Here is a 16,687-nt window from a genome sequence, read left to right as displayed (position 1 = left end):
CAATACTCCTAGTTTTTGCAGGTTTTTTTGTTTTTTTCTTTTTATTTTGTTCAATTAGCCAGCATATAGTACATCATTATTTTTTGACGTAATGTTCAATTTGGTTAATTAATTAACCATGTGGAAAAAATATATTGATCTCCTACCTTTCATTAAACACAAAAATCAATACCATGTGGATTAAATCCCTAAATATAAAAGCAAAAGTATAAAATTTTAGAAGACATTATGAGGTAAGGAATGATTTCTTTTAAAAGACATAAAAATCACAAGGAAAAGATCAATGAATTTGAATATTTTAAAGAAAAGATTGAGAAATTTGAATACTTTAAATCAGTAAAAGATATCATAAAAAGAATAAAAGAGAGGCACAACACAGAGAAGATGTCTGCTATATTATCATCAACAAAGTAATATATTGAGAACACCCATGAATAAGTCCAGTCCAATAGAAAAATGAATAAAAAAAAGAAATGAAGGAATAAAAGAAGGGAAGAAAGAGAAGCCAAGCCAAGATAAGACAAGACATGAGAAAGAAAAGAACACAAATTTCAAGGAAAAGAAGGCACGAATGGCTCATAAACATGAAAGTATGTTCAACCTCATCACTAAGAAAACGATCATTTAAATCCCAGTGAGATGCAACTTCATATCCCCTTGCTGACAAGAATTTTTTAATTGAACAATACCAACTGTGTGCAAGGATGAGGAGCCATGGGGACTCTTGTAAAGGGAGGTATGCACATACCCCAGAGCCCAACTATTCCATTCTTAACAAGTGTAGCAGGAGACAGGTACAAAAATATTCACAGAGGCTGTATTCAGAATAACTCAAACTGGAACAACCCAAATGACCATCACCAGTAGAATAAACAGATTGTGTATAATAAATTATATCAACATGGATGAATCTCAAAAACATAACACTGAACACAATTCAGATACAGGCAAAATTAATACATTGATTAGGGGTACAAACATGTAGTGAACTGTAAGGAAAACCAAGACAATAATAAACATCAAGTTCAGCATAGTGGTTACCTTTGGGTGAGCAGAGAAAGGACTGGTAAGGGGACTGATAGTGTTCAATGTTCTCTGTCTTGGCCTGGGTGCCGGAACATTATTGTTCATTTGATCACTGTTCTTGAAGTATTACACATATATTTTCATACTGTCTTTTTATGAATATGATTTTTTAAATTTTAAATTTTATAAATTTTAAATTAGTAAAACTAAGAGGTACTATTAGCATTATGTTAAGGTAGTATTACCAGAATTATTTAGCATATTTTCAACTTGCCTTGAAACAAATATTCTTCTTTTCATTGTGTCCAAAGATAACCGGGTAGCTTTTTGAAGACTGTCTAGTAATTGATGAGAGAAAAAAGCATAGACCTCTTTACATTCCTGTAACAAGAAATCATATTGAGAGTTGGGTTCAAGATGGTGGCATGCAAGATCCCCCACCCACCAATGTATGACAGCAGTCATAGCCATGTCCTACAGCCAAACTGAGGGCCAGGCCTACCCACCACTGTGCCACAGCCACAGCCCTGCCACAACCAAAGAGAGCCCACATAAGGGATAGCCGGTGAGTGCCTGCCTCTGATGATGCCAGAAGACTGAACTTCTGGGCATAAGGCCACTACTTTAAGCCTGTGAAATGTAGCTAACTTACCTAATACATAGAAACAAACACAAGAGAACTAGGCAAAATGAGGAGACAGAGGAATATGTTCCAAACAAAAGAACAAGAAAAAAACCTTAGGAAAAGAACTAAATGAAACAGAGATAATCAACTACCTGATAAAGAGTACAAGTAATAGTCATAAAGATGCTCACTGGACTTGGGAGAAGGATGAACACAGTGACAACCTCAACAAAGAGAGAGGAAAATATAAGAAAGTACTGAAGAAGGATGCCTGGGTGCCTCAGTTGGTTAAGCGTCTGCCTTTGGCTCAAGTCATGATCCCAGGGTCCTGGGATCAAGACCCACTTCAGGCTCCATGCTCAGTAGGGAGCCTGCTTCTCCCTTTCCTTCTGCCTCCCTGCCTCTGCCTGCTGCTTCCCCTGCTTATGCTCTCTCTCTGTCAAATAAATAAATAAAATATTCTAAGAAAGAAAGAAAGAGGAAAGGGAAAGGAAAAGAAAAGGGAAAGAGAAAGCGAAGAAAGAAAGGAAAGAAGGAAGGAAGGACTGAAGAGAAGTTATAAGTGAACTGAAAAATACACTAGAGCAGTTCAACAGCAGATGGGGTGAAGTAGAAGAATGGATCAGTGAGCTGGAAGACAAAGCAGCAAAATGAAAACAGAATTAAGAAAGTGAAAATATCTTGAGGAGCCTTTGGGACAACATCAAGTGGAACGAGTGCTGATAGGAAACCCAGAAGGGGAAGAGAGAGAGAGGAAGAGCCAGAAAAATGATTTAAAGAAATAAAGGCTAAAAACTTCCCTAGTCTGAAGAAGGAATCAGGAATCCATGGGCACAAAGCACAGAGTTCCCACTAAAATGAATCCAAAGAGATCCACACCAAGACACACTGTAATTAAAATGATTAAAGTTAAAGACAACTTAAGAGATAATCCTGAAAGCAGGAAGAGAAAAACAACTTTTTACATACAAGGGGAAACCCCATAAGGTAATCAACAGATTTTTCAGCAGAAACTTACAGGCCAGAAGAAAGTAGTACGGTAAATTCTAAGTGCTGAAAGGAAAAAAACCTTCCAAACAAGACTTCTCTATGTGGCAAGATCATCATTCAGAATTTAAGGAGAGATTCATAGCTTTCCAGACAAGCAAAAGTTAAAGAAGTTCATCACCACTGCACCGGCCCTAAAAAACTGCTAAAGGGATTTCTTTATGATAAAAAAAAAAAATGGCACTAATTAATAACAACAAAACATATGAAAGTAAAAATCTCACTGGAAAAGGTAACTCTGTAACAAAGGTAGTGGACCAATGACTTATAAAGCAAGCATGAAGGTTAAAAGATAAAAGTAGTAAAATTAGCTAAAATGATCATAATCAGTTAAAGGAAGTATAAAATAAAAAGTTGTAAAGTGTGTCACCAAAATTATAAATACTAGGGGTGAGGAAGAAAAAAAGTAAAGTTTTAAAATGTGTTTAAATTCAGTTGCTGTCAATTGTAAAAAGACTGCTATTTAAATGGATATTTTATGTGAACCTCAGAGTAAACACAAAGCAAAAACTTATAGTTAATACACAGAACAGAATGAGAAAGGAAACATAACAGTAAACAAAGTCATCAGACGACAAGAGAAGAGAAGAAAGGAACAGAGAGGAACTACAAAATAGCCAGAGAGCAATGAACAAAATGGCAATAAGTATATACTTATCAACAATTACTTGAAATGAAATGGACTAAATTCTCCAAACAAAAGACACAGAGTGGCTGAATGGATAAAGAAATAAGATGCATTTATATGCTGCCTAAAAGAGACTCATTTCAGAAGTAAAGACACACAGAGACTGAAAGTGAAAGGATGGAAAAAGATATTTCATGTAATGGAAATGAAAATAAAGCTGAAGAACCTACTCAAAACAGACAAAACACACTTGAAAACAAAGACTATAAAAAAGAGAGAGAGAGAGAGAGAGAATGGCATTACATAATGATAAAAGGAGTCAATCCAGCAAGAAGATAAAACATTTATGAATGTAGATGCACCCAACAGGAGCATCAAAATATATAAAGCAAATACTAACAGATCCAAAGGGAAAAATTGAAAGCATCCCTAAATGACACACGAGCAGTCACATGCCCCAATGTTAGAGACCATTCAAGACCTCTCCGCACAAAACTTCAGGGCCCAAGGAACTTAGTACAAGTGACAGGGTGAGGACCTGCCTCTCTAAAGGTGGCAACAAGGGCACCCAGGTGGCTCAGTCGGTTAAGTGTCTGCCTTTGGCTCAGATCATGATCCCAGAGTCCCAGGATCAAGACCTGCATTGGGCTCCCTGCTCAGCAGGGAGTCTGCTTTTCCCTCTGCCCTTCATCCTGCTCGTGCTCTCAGTCTCACTCTCTCTCTCTCAAATAAATAAATAAAATCTTTAAAAGAAATTTAAAATGTACAGTACCAAAATATATGGGATGAAACTTCCACCGCCCTGGGACCATGGTTTGCCTCTCTCTCTAAGCCCATCTTTCCCACCAGAGGAGTTGCCAAGTTTATGGGTCAGAGTGCAGGACAAATATGGAGCCTGGGCAGGGATCTGGGCACCATGTCTTACTTGCACAGTGAGTCACACCTCCAGAACCAGACTCTGGCCACAGCGTTCCTCTCTACTCTACGCCCTGCTCCTTGGGACAGGGTGGACCAGACAGTTTGAGTTGGGTCAGAAGGCAGGGCTATCAGGCATGAGCAAAGAGGAATATGATCAGCGTTGGTGAATTTCCAGGCTAAAACACAGGCATGATATAGTCAGATTTGTGTTAGAGACCATTCTGGCAACAATGTGGAAGATGATGGACTTGAGAGGCAGAGGCTATTTAGAAGGTGACTGCACTCATGCAGCTCCAAGTGATCCCCCAATTCAAGAGATTCTGATGATAATCAGGCTTGCTCTAAGGACCCCCGCCAGTGTCAGAGGGAATGCAATTGGAAGAGAAGGACTGCTGGCAGGGCATACACTTCCTCTCTCCAGCTGACTCCTGCTGATTGATAATGGCCACCTGGGACATGGCACGGAGAGGAAATCTACAGCTAAAATCTAGTCTCAGCGGGAAAGTGCTTGGTGATGTCTCTATCCATTGATGATGTCCTCCTTGAACAATAAGGTGAAAGTGGATCAAATGTGTACTGATTATTTCCAAAACTGTGTGTTAGAGGTGTCAAAGCATGTAAACTAGAGGAAGAAGGAAAAGAAGATGAAGGATTAAAAGAAAATTGGCAGAAGGAGGAGAAAGCAGGGATTAGCACAAATGTGGGAGTGGCATTCAGAATTGATGCATGACCAGCAGGGTGAGGCCTAAAAAGGAACGAGAAACCCCATGAGTCCTTCTCAACCTTTATTCTCAACACATCTTAACACAGCGTGAAAATCTGCCCGCACAGGTTTTCTCCTGGGTGGGAGTCCACAGCTTATCCCAGTGGTCCTAGAAAAAAATGCAGACCCTTGGGCCCAAGTGGATCAAAATTTGGCCTTGCAATAGAGGTAACTCGATTAAACACAGTAACTGAAAACAGAGTTCTCCACTCTTGAGTCAAATGGATTGGCACTACAGTCCCAGAAGTATGACATTTACAGTATAAGAAAACATGGTCAATCACAGCACAGGGAGATGATTATATAAACCGTATTGACAGAATCACATTAAAAGTTGATGGTGTTGGGGAAAACTAGAAGGATTGCTGTATCTTGCCAGATCCTACAGTGTAGAATTGAAATTATATTTTCTAGATTTTGTTATAAATCCAGGTTGGTTATAAGTCCATACAGGTTGGTTGCAGAACTGCCTAGAAGCACCATTTGAGGTCATCTACTATCCAAAGAATCATAGTTCGGCTAAATTGCATGAGATCATTTCATAATAAATACCTTCTTAAATTCATCTTCTTTATCATTAACATCAACCTCAGGAATGATATTAGCCTCATAATCAATGCTTTCACCCTCTTCTGTTTCACTTCCAAAAGCAACGTGTTTCCTCTGTTCTACAGATAAAAGACCAAAAAATGTATAACATTTAACGTTGAGCATTTGGTTTATTCCATGTGGCCAAATCTTCTTAGGAAAACCCTTCTTTAAACATTCTGAACCTAAAAATTTAAGACTTGTTTCAGTAGGAATCATCTTTGAATTCAATTTAAATCGCCCATCTTAACAGAATCATAATTCCACTAAGAAATACACTTTTTAAATATCCTCCTTCTTAGTATATAGAATTAAGAAACATTTTAAGCAGGCTTTACATATTATCTTTCTAAAATATGTGTTTACCTTTTGAATATTCTAACTTAATGAGCTGATATTTGGGGTTTTTGCCACTTCTGAAGAAAGCTAATTAAACGAAGTAGAAAAACTCTAAGGGAAAGAAGACAGGCTATGGATACTTACTTTTTTTAATTTAAATTCAATTAATTAACATAGGTGTATTATTAGTTTCAGAGGTAGAGTTCAGTGATTCATCAGTTGCATACAACACCCAGTGCTCATCATATCACATGCCCTCCTCAATGTCCATCACCCAGTTACTCCATCCCCCCCCCCGCCCTTCTCCCCACCAGCCACCCTCAGTTTGTTTCCTATGATTTAAAGTCTCTTGTGGTTTGTCCCTCTCTGATTTTGTCTTGTTTTATTTTCCCCTCCCTTCCCCTATGATTCTCTATTTTGTTTCTTAAATTTCACTTATGAATGAGATCATATGATAACTGTCTTTCTCTGACTGACTGATTTCATTCTCTGACTGACTGATTTCACTTCGCATGATACCCTCCAGTTCCAAGGCTGTGGATAGTTATCTAAGCTCATAGTTTCTTAGCCTTAGCACTGCTGGTATTCTTGGTTACTGAAGGCTGTCCCGTGCACTGTGGAATGTTCAACAGCATCCCTGAGCTCCACCCACTAGATGCCAGGGGCATCCCCCATGCTGCATGACAACCAAAGATGTCTCCAGACACTTTAAGCATGCTGTGCTCAAACAAAAAAAGAGCGAGAGCGAGAAAGATTAACATAGCAGGCCCGAGACTTGTTTGCAACATCGGTCCTTGGTTGGCATTTGATTTCCACCATTTGTGCAAATGAGGTAGTGCTTGCTCTCCTTCAGTGAGTCTGGAATTTGGGTACCTGCTAAGCAGAAGGCACCTGCTTGAGAACATATCTACTATAATACTATAACTCAGACATTATAACTAGCAAAATTACCTGGTAATGGTTTTGCTGTTTTCCCACTGTGCTTAACTTCATAAATATTTTCAAATATTGATATAAGTTCTTTGACAGCTTCTTCCACATGCTTACTTTTGTGGTTTAGAACATCAGCCCATTCTTTTGTGTACGTCTATTAAATAAGGCAAGGACTAGTAATTTACAGATGCTTAAAAATGCTGTAACAATTATTAATATAACTTTAATTTCTAAAAGGATAATTAACACCACTTGAAAATGACTAGAGGTAGTTGCCAATAGCATAATGTTTTAGATCCGAAACTGTCAACGGCTAAAGGCATAGCTATTAAGGCCCAAGCAAAGAAAAGGAGGAGAGAAAAAGAAAAACTCAGTCTTTGACTTTTATCTGACTGAATCACCCATAGACATGTACATTCACATTTATGGTGACTGGCCCGGGCTGGCTCAGTCGGTAGAACGTATGACTCTTAACCTTGGGATCATGAGTTCAAGTTCCATGTTGGGTACAGAGTTCACTTAAAAAAAAAAAAAAAGAAAGCTGAAGAACAAGAGGGGTAAGGATGTCAAAACTTGAAAATGAGAAGTAGTTTCAAAAAAGGACAATCCTAAGAGTTGCTCTGAGATTCAAACGAGATAAGGTTTTAGAGTGAGCCTGACGCTCACCTACGCCAGGCATCAATTTAAGAGCTTCACATGAAATAACTCATTTAATTAAATGACGGCCACTTGGAGTAGGTAATATTATTGTCCCCATTTCAGAAATGAGAAAACTGAGGCTCAGAACGAATCAGCAACTTATCCAAGGTCACACAGCAGCTGGGGAACACAGGAGTTTGAAACCGGTACTGTCTGATTTTAAAACCTTTGCTCTGCCTTTCTGAACTTTTCTAATAGGCTTTGGGAAGAAATTAAGAACTAATTAAATTCAGAAAAGAAAACTGGCCTATAAAATTGAACAGGTCTTTTGAAATGTCTATAATGTCCATACATTTTAGGGAAGAGAAAAATAAATGGGAGCAGCCAACGCGGGCCTTCAAACCCACTTCTGCAAAGAGACCTGAGGCTGTCTATGCAAACCTCTGCCAAGACAAGCCTCAGAAAGTCCCCTATTTCTCGTGGACTGCCCTCGCATGTTCCTTTCTTGGCTGCTGGATTGAGAGAGCTGCTTCTAAGTCTCTCGCTCTCTTTTATCCCACTTCGTGTGTATCTGAACCCATCCTCACATTTTCTCAGTCTCAAAAGAAATGCTGTTCCTCCTCCTACCTGAAGATATTCTCTGATCCCCTCCCCAACCCAGCAACTCTTCCCACCCGTTTCCATCACTCATTCATTCCATCCTTGCTGGTTTATTCAACACAGTGGTTAACACTGGAATGACAGTGCTGAGAGACACTTCAGACGAGCAGGGAAACAAGCACCTCTAAAGAGACAGAAGACAGATAAGTGGCTGCCCAGGGCTGGAAGGGTTGAGATGAAAAATGTTCTAAAATTGCCATGATGGTTGCCCAACTCTGTGAATAAGCTAAAACCACTGGACTGCACAGTTAGAATTGGTACATTGTATGTTGTGTGGATCCTATCTCCATAAAGTCGTTAAAAATAACAATTCGTGCCAGAAATGATTTGAGCCAGGAGCTGGGGAAAACAAATGAAGAGGGGAAATGAAAGATGGGAAAGTGAAGGCAGCATGAATGGGAAGTTGGGTTGTGAATGATAAGTGAAGGGAGATGTGGGAAGGTTTTTGTTTGTTGGCAAGGAAAAGGCAATAGAACATATTAGACTGCTAGTAGGAGGTGTCCGGTGGAGGGGAAAAATGGAGATTGAGAAGACAGGGAAAAAGACTGGGGGAGAAAGGTTGCCAAGAGGGCAAGAAGGCGTGGGATTTGGGGCCCATTTGGAGGACTGAGATTTTGAAAAGAGGTCAGAACTTTTTCCATGGGCCGTCTTAGAACTCAGTGAAGAAGAGACTGAACTGAAGGGCAGTCCAGGGACAGATTGGAAAACTGTCAAATTGATTTTATTTCTTTTTTTTAATGAGATACAATTCATAATACAATACCACAAGAATTATTCTTGTAGAGTGTACAAGTCATTGGTTTATAGTCATTGGTTTATATATGCAGAGAGTCGTGTAACCATAACTGCTATTGATTTCCAGAACATTTTTATCTCCCCCCAAAAGAATCTCCATACCCATTAGCAGTCCCTCCTCATTCACCCATCCTCACAGACCTGGCAGCCACTAATCTACTTTCCGACTCTATGGAGCCAAGTTGATTTTGTTGAAATAACTATTAATACCCTTTAATGTATTCACCAGTTTTCCTATCATAACTTGGATCACATTTCCCTGATTTTCTATTCTGTTTGTATACCTATTGAGATACAGATATGTCAGTCAGAGTTCAGTCAGGAAAACAGATGCCACACCAGCTATTTTAACCGACAGAATGAGAAAATGTAATATAGAGAAGTGACTAAACAACTGTTAAAGGACCAAAGAAGGCAAAAGGGGACACAAAAGTCACACGGAGAGTTATTGCAGGAAGCAGCTCCTGAACCTGGGGTGTGCGAGAGCCAAGGCAAGAGGCTGGAGTCTTTAGAACCTGGAGCTGGGAAGTGAGGGAGCTACTCAGCTGGTGCTACTGCCTTACAGAGGGGCCTGGTGGTGTTGGCACATCTGAGAAGCACAAGAAGCTGGCTCTGGAAGGGCTGGAAAAAGCTAGGACCTAGGATTAACTGCCACTGCCAGTCAAGAGAGGTTGTCTGACTGTATTGGGAACAGGAAGAAAAACAGGAAAGAGCAAGTCTCTCCTCTCTCCTCCACCCTCCTTCTAGCACCACTACTGGCAAAACCTAAAAGGGAGCCAGGTGGCTAAAGATAAAATACTTTCCAGAGTCCCAGCCTCAGCAAATAGAGCAAAAGATCCAATGTGAAGCCGGTGGACGATAGCTTTTTATTAATGAACATCATCTCTCCTAAAACCACAGTTAGATGCTCCAAATCAAGGACCACTTCCCTGACTGCAAATATCCCTGATTCCCAAATATGGCTTGAAACCACTGGTTGGCCCACACTAACCTCCCCCCAAAATAAGCACTATGTATGGTGTGTTTCCAAAACTTACTTCTGTCCATAATATTAACAGACTTCCCCTGTCATTATAAATTTCACTCTGCCTACATTATAATGGCCCACCTGACGACAGGTTTGTGGAAAAGCAGCCCACAGATTACTAGACCTTGGTCCCGCTGACGCAAGTGACTGGGGCATACTGATTGGCAAAGCACTCTTCAAAAGTCCACCTCTTGACGTACAGTGTGGAGACGTATCACTTACCTAATAGTAATAGCTTCTTCTGTTGTGATATCAATACAATCACCACATTCAAACCCGGTCACACTTAATCTATTCCAATTTCCTTGATTTGTGTGATCTGTTTCTCTTTCTATGCATGTAAAATTTCCTTGTTAGTGTGTTCAAAGTAAATTTTATCTGGTAGTGTGAAGTTTTCCCCAATGAGCAGTTAATAATGTCACAACAGTTACAGGTACATACCAACAGAAAATGATTATCATTGTAAATCGGACAAAAAGGACACTGATATAGGTATTCCCCACTCCTTTGTATTCTACTCGTTTTAAGTTAAAACCTGGTATGAAGTGCATATAGTCAGATTCTAGAATGAGTGAGAAGAAAATGGCAGGCAGGAAATTACCCCTAGCTCCCCCAGGGCAGGAAATAAGAGACTTCTTCTTTGGAAAATTTCAGGTGCTCAGAAAAGAACATTTCGTCGTCTGAAGGGCTGTCCCTCCTAGAATAATATGGAATCCAGGAAATAGAGCAGACAGGGTGAGTCCCAGGTTAGTAATTTTGCAGCTGATCTAGAGACTAATCAACCCAAGTTAAAAACAGGTATTAGGAGGGCTCTGAGAGGAAGTCTCTTGGGGGAAAAATGGGACTCTGATGTAATAGTGTACTTGAAAGATCATGTGAGAAGAAAGGCATTAGAAACCCCAAGAAAAACAAGAAAGTTGTATAAGAAAAAATATATTATGTACAATACATGGTTCTGCATTGGCTAATATTTATATAGGCATAATTAAGTGCTGCTATTTACCATTACTGATTAACTAAAAATAATTTTATAGCTATATTGAGAGGACAAGGGAGAAGTGATAGAGGATAGGGTCAAAGAGCTAAATGCTCACTTATTAAAGCAGGAAGAAAATAATGTGCAAATTTGCCAATTCAAGAAAGAGTGCCCCAAGTATACTATCTGGAGATGCAGAAATAATACTATAAGGAATACCTAAAAGTTTAAAATAAGTGCTTTTCCTAGGACCCAGACTGTGATCTCCATATACCATTTTCCACTAATAACACAGAAAGGAATGAGGGCTGACTGGAGAAATGGGTGATTCCAGATCTGGGACAGGAAATGCACAAGATGAGCCTATGATATCATATTGTTCCAGAAAGCAAGGAAGCTTTCAAAGACTACTGGAGTCATATAAAAAATGTAGAAGCCAGCCTGAAGGATTCCACTGAACAAAGATGGAAAAATTTTAACACCAAAAAGACATTTTCCACAAAGATATACAAATGGCCAAGAGACACATGGAAAGATGTTCAATGTCACTGATCAGGGAAGTACAAATCAAAACTATAAGATATCACCTCACGCCTGTCAGAATGGCTAAAATCAAAAACACAAGAAACAATTTTTGGTGAGGATATAGAGGAAAAGGAACTCTTTTGTACTATTGGTGGGGATGCAAACTGGCACAGCCACTGTGGAAAATAGTAAGGACATTCCTCAAAAAGTAAAAAATAGAACAACTCTAGGATTCAGTAATCGCACTACTGGGTATTTACACACACACACACACACACACACACACACACACACACACAAAATACTAATTCAAAGGGATACATGCACCTCTATGTTCGTTGCAGCACTAGTTATAACAGCCAAATTATGGAAGCAGCCCAAGTGCCCATCAATAGATGAATGGATAAAGAAGATGTGATATATATAAACTATGGAATACTACCCCACCATAAAAAAGAATGAGATCTTTCCATTTATAGCAACATGGATAGAAACAAAACAAGCGATCAAATGAACAAACAGACAAAAAAAAAAAAACAAAACAGAAACACACTGATAAATACAGAAAACAAACTGGTGGTTGCCAGACGGGATGGAGTGGAGAGATGGATAAAATAGGCGATGAGGATTAAGAGGTACAAACTTCTACTTATACATCCATCACAGAGATGTAAAGTACAGCATAGGGAATATAGTCAATAATACTGTAATAATGTACAGTGACAGGTGGTGACTATGCTTATTGTAGTGAGCATTGAGTAATGTATAGAATTGTCAAATCACTGTGTTGTTCATCTGAAACTAATTTAACATTGCATGTCATGTATACTTCAATAATTAAAAAAGAGAGGCACCTAATCATATTTTCTTCCTGAAAAACAGTATATTGTACCAGCACCATTTAAATAATCCATCATTTTTCCCATTGAACTAAAATATTACCTTTGACATGTATTAATTTTTTATTGTGATCTTTTTCTCCTAGATTCTTTATTTTGTTCCTCTAAATTATATTTTTTTTCTGTTAATGCCACATTGATTTGATTACAATGGCTTTAAGTATTTTCATTTTTTATTCCCTATTCTTCCTTATTCATCATTTTAAAATAATATAATTTAATTCAGTTTATAAAAATAAATGTATAGGAATTCTAATTGAAAGTGCATTAAATTTACACAGTAATAGGCAAAGAAAATGACAGATTTTTCACAGTAGGTTAAAAACAAAATCCAGCTAAATGTTCTTTAGAAGAGAAAACCTAAATAGGAGAACCCAGACTGGTTGAAAAAAAACAGAATAGAAAAAGATATATCTGGAACATAATAACCAAAAAAGTCTTTTGTAGCTAAAATACTGTCAAATAACATAGTCTTCAAAGATTAAAAGCTTAACAATGATAGAAGGAACAAATGGCCAGGAAGACACAATCATTTTAAACTTGCATGCTCCAAGAACAGGATGTAAAAATGGGTTATTTAGTGTTGTCTCTGTTACAGCCAAGGTCCCAGTGCTGAGAACAAATGACTTTAAGATCCTACACATTATAAAGAAGGCAGTTCTTGAATATGGTAGCAGTGGAGGCAACCATCAGCCCCTTGCCCATCTTGAGATTTTAAAAAGGAAGCTTGATCATTAGTAGAGATGAGGTAGAAATAAGTGTAGGCTGTTGGTTAGAATGCAAGTTGGTACAGCCACTTTGGAAAACAGTGTGGAGGTCCCTTAAAAAGTTAAAAATAGAGCTACCCTATGACCCAGCCATTGCACTACTGGGTATTTACCCCAAAGATACAGACGTAGTGAAGAGAAGGGCCATATGCACCCCAATGTTCATAGCAGCATTGTCCACAATAGCTAAATTGTGGAAGGAACCAAGATGGCCCTCAACAGATGACTGGATTAAGAAGATGTGCTCCATATATACAATGGAATATTCCTCAGCCATCAGAAAGAACGATTACCCAACATTTGCAGCAACATGGACAGGACTGGAGGAGATAATGCGAAGTGAAATAAGTCAAGCAGAGAAAGACAATTATCATATGGTTTCACTCATTTATGGAACATAAGAAATAGCAGGAAGATCGGTAGGAGAAGGAAGGGAGGAATGAAGGGGGGTAAACAGAAGGGGGAATGAACCATGGGAGACTATGGACTCTGGGAAACAAACTGAGGGCTTCAGAGGGGAGGGGGGTGGGGGGACTGGGATAGGCTGGTGATGGGTGTTAAGGAGGGCACGTATTGCTTGGTGCACTGGGTGTTATATGCAAATAATGAATCATGGAACACTACATCAAAAACTAAGGATGTACTGAATGGTGACTAACATAACATAATAAAAAATTATTATTAAAAAAAAAGAAATAAGTGTAGGGTACTTCAAAGGAACGACTCAGAGACTTTGACCTATGTCCTCTAGAATTTGCACATGGAGGGGCTGACCCATGCCTAAGTTGTCCTAAGGCAAGAGGCCAGCTGGCTACCCAAACCTCTAAAGGCAAGAAGAGGCTGCATTTCCACAGAAAGAGGGGCAAAAGCACTTGTATCCCATGGGCTGGACTGGACCCCTTGAGATAGAGCCACCCTTGGTTGACACAAGCAGGGTGACCCAAACCAACAGGGTGAGTGCAGGTGAAGCACACGGCAGGAAAGAAAGAAAAAAAATCTGGTTCAAGCCATAAAGTGAGTGTTTCTGAGAGAGACTGCTATGTGCAAGGCCTCAAAAATGGCTAGACAGGGTTCCTGTCTCTGTGATTTTGAGCCAATGGTGGATAAATAGGTACTCAAAGAATTTCAGTATATTGTGATGCTGAGGAGGTTAGGTTTTGTCCTCTAGGGACTGGATGCCACTGCTGTTGAAGGATTTAAGATCATGAGTGGCAATGTGGAGAATGGATATGACGGGGCCAAATATGGAAGCAGAGAAACCAGTTAGATCATAACACCGATTGCTAAACTCAGAATGAGCCTTAAGGACCTGACATAGGAAGGGGGTAGTAAGTATGGAAAAGAAGAGGCAATTCAAGCAAACTTGGAGTAAAAGGCAAAACCTCGCTAAGCCTTAAGACTGACTGGATTTAGGAAATGGGAGTGAGGAAAGGATTCCAGATGACTCTCAGATTTCTGTGAGTGGCTTAAGGGAAGGTTTGTGATAATTAAAACCAAGAGGTACTCAATATTGTCCACCGAAGGAAGAACAATGAACCACTGCTGGAAACCCAGGAGACTCTAGACTGAGGTTGAGGATATTAGTAAGATCATGTCTAGGGTGTGGCCTGGGATCTTTATATGCTATTGACAGAGATTTCCACTCTTAGATTATAAATTCACATTTTAAGTTTATGAGCCAGGATTTCCACAATTAAAACATAATACATAAATGCATACCTCATTGAGCATCAACATATCTTCCACTTTGGTAGCACCACTTTCAGGCAGGGAAATTAACACAGTTTTCGCTATCTCCTTTAGAACTGTATCAATATGCATTTCACACAAGTCACTGATCTACCAACAAGAAAAAAAATGTAGAGGAAAACTCTTCTTTCATCCAAATGTACTTGAGTCATGAACTAATTTAGAGGGCTATGTCTAGAAACTTGGGTCCTGAGCCAAGCACAGCTTGGTGGAAATTTTAGGAGTACGTCTGCAAAGCAGTCTCGATGTGGAACTGAGTTTTATACAGCAGCATCATGGGCCATAATCTCACATGCGTTATCTCTTTTAATCCTTACTCTAGTCCATGACTCACTCACTATCCAAGTCACACAGATAAAGAAGCAAAGGCTCAGATCAGTAAAGTAACCTGGGAAGGAACACACAGATAGCATAAGGCAGACCTTTGTAGCTAGGTTTAGCTGACTCCCAAGCCTCCACGTTTTGTGTATTGGACCATGCTGCCATCACAGACCAGCACATCTAAAAAGGCATGCGTGTTCCATGGAGCGAAGTTCTCAGAAATCAATAGACAGTCTCCAATTAAATGAATGCCTCATCTAACTAATGGTAGATGTATTATTATTAATACTTAAGCACTCCGTTCTGCCATCTCCCACAGTCTACCATTATCCCATTTTCTAAACTGCCCGGTGGAGTCAAACTACCATTTTAACGTACTGAAGGCAAGTAATTCAGAGGCAAAAACAAGGTAACCCTAAATGAAAAGGGCCTAAAGTAGCTACAGAAACAGAAAGCATTGTATTTTTAACTTAATAGGAGTCCTTTTAGTTAAAAGTTACACCCCTTAGGGGCACCTGGGTGGCTCAGTCGTTAGGCATCTGCCTCCGGCTTGGGGCGTGATCCCGGGGTCCTGGGATCCAGCGCCACATCGGGCTCCCTGCTCCGCTGGGAGCCTGCTTCTTCCTCTCCCACTCCCCCTGCTTGTGTTCCCTCCCTCGCTGGCTGTCTCTCTCACTGTCAAATAAATAAATAAAATCTTAAAAAAAAAAAAGTTACACTCTTTAAATAGCTTTCATAGTATGGTGACTAACATAACATAATAAAAAAATTAATATTAAAAAACAAAACAAAACAAAACAAAACAAAACAAAACACTTAGCCCTATTAGTCACTGGAAGAAAACAGAAGATATAAAATCTGTCACTAATTTTGCAAAAAATCATAACAAAGACCTTTCTGTTTCCCAATAAAATAAATAAATAAATAAGTAAAAGCCTATTTTGAAAGTTGCAAACACTGAAATAAATAAATAAATAATAAATAGCTTTCATAGATAATCAAACTACTCCTTATAGCCTGAGTATGAATGTACGTAGTTTTTTAATTTATGTTTTTTTTTTATTTTTAAAGATTTTATTTATTTATTCATTTATTTGACAGAGAGAGAGACAGCCAGCGAGAGAGGGAACACAAGCAGGGGGAGTGGGAGAGGAAGAGGCAGGCTCCTAGCGGAGAAGCCTGACGTGGGACTCGACCCCAGAACGCCAGGATCACGCCCTAAGCCGAAGGCAGATGCTTAACCGTTGTGCCACCCAGGCGCCCCATTTTTTTAAAAAATGTATCTGTCATACCTTCTTTAAAAGTTGATTGAACATATCCAAAACTGAGTCAACTTCTTGAAAGAAGCTTTCCAGTGTTAAAGATGACCATGTTAATATTGTGAGCCCTTGTCTCAACACAGATTCCACCTAGAAAAAGAAAAAAAAAAGTAGCAGCTTCCATGATTAACAGGAACATCTGT

At 39.2% G+C, this 16,687-nt stretch overlaps 1 protein-coding gene across 1 annotated transcript in view; it reads right to left on the bottom strand.

Annotated features, from left to right (window-relative positions):
- DNAH8 (dynein axonemal heavy chain 8) overlaps positions 1 to 16,687 on the bottom strand; it is a 380,399-nt gene that overhangs the window by 269,391 nt on the left and 94,321 nt on the right. Inside the window, exons 20-24 of the mRNA XM_026482812.4 lie at positions 16,518 to 16,634; positions 14,875 to 14,994; positions 6,886 to 7,021; positions 5,560 to 5,675; positions 1,301 to 1,407 (exon numbers count right to left, since the gene is read on the bottom strand). Coding sequence (XP_026338597.3) covers positions 1,301 to 1,407; positions 5,560 to 5,675; positions 6,886 to 7,021; positions 14,875 to 14,994; positions 16,518 to 16,634 — 596 coding nt within the window. The remainder of the gene's footprint in view (positions 1 to 1,300; positions 1,408 to 5,559; positions 5,676 to 6,885; positions 7,022 to 14,874; positions 14,995 to 16,517; positions 16,635 to 16,687) is intronic.

This window comes from Ursus arctos, unplaced genomic scaffold, assembly GCF_023065955.2.
Source record: "Ursus arctos isolate Adak ecotype North America unplaced genomic scaffold, UrsArc2.0 scaffold_31, whole genome shotgun sequence".
Classification (NCBI taxonomy): Eukaryota; Metazoa; Chordata; class Mammalia; order Carnivora; family Ursidae; genus Ursus; species Ursus arctos.
This window is presented reverse-complemented; position numbering and strand designations above follow the sequence as displayed.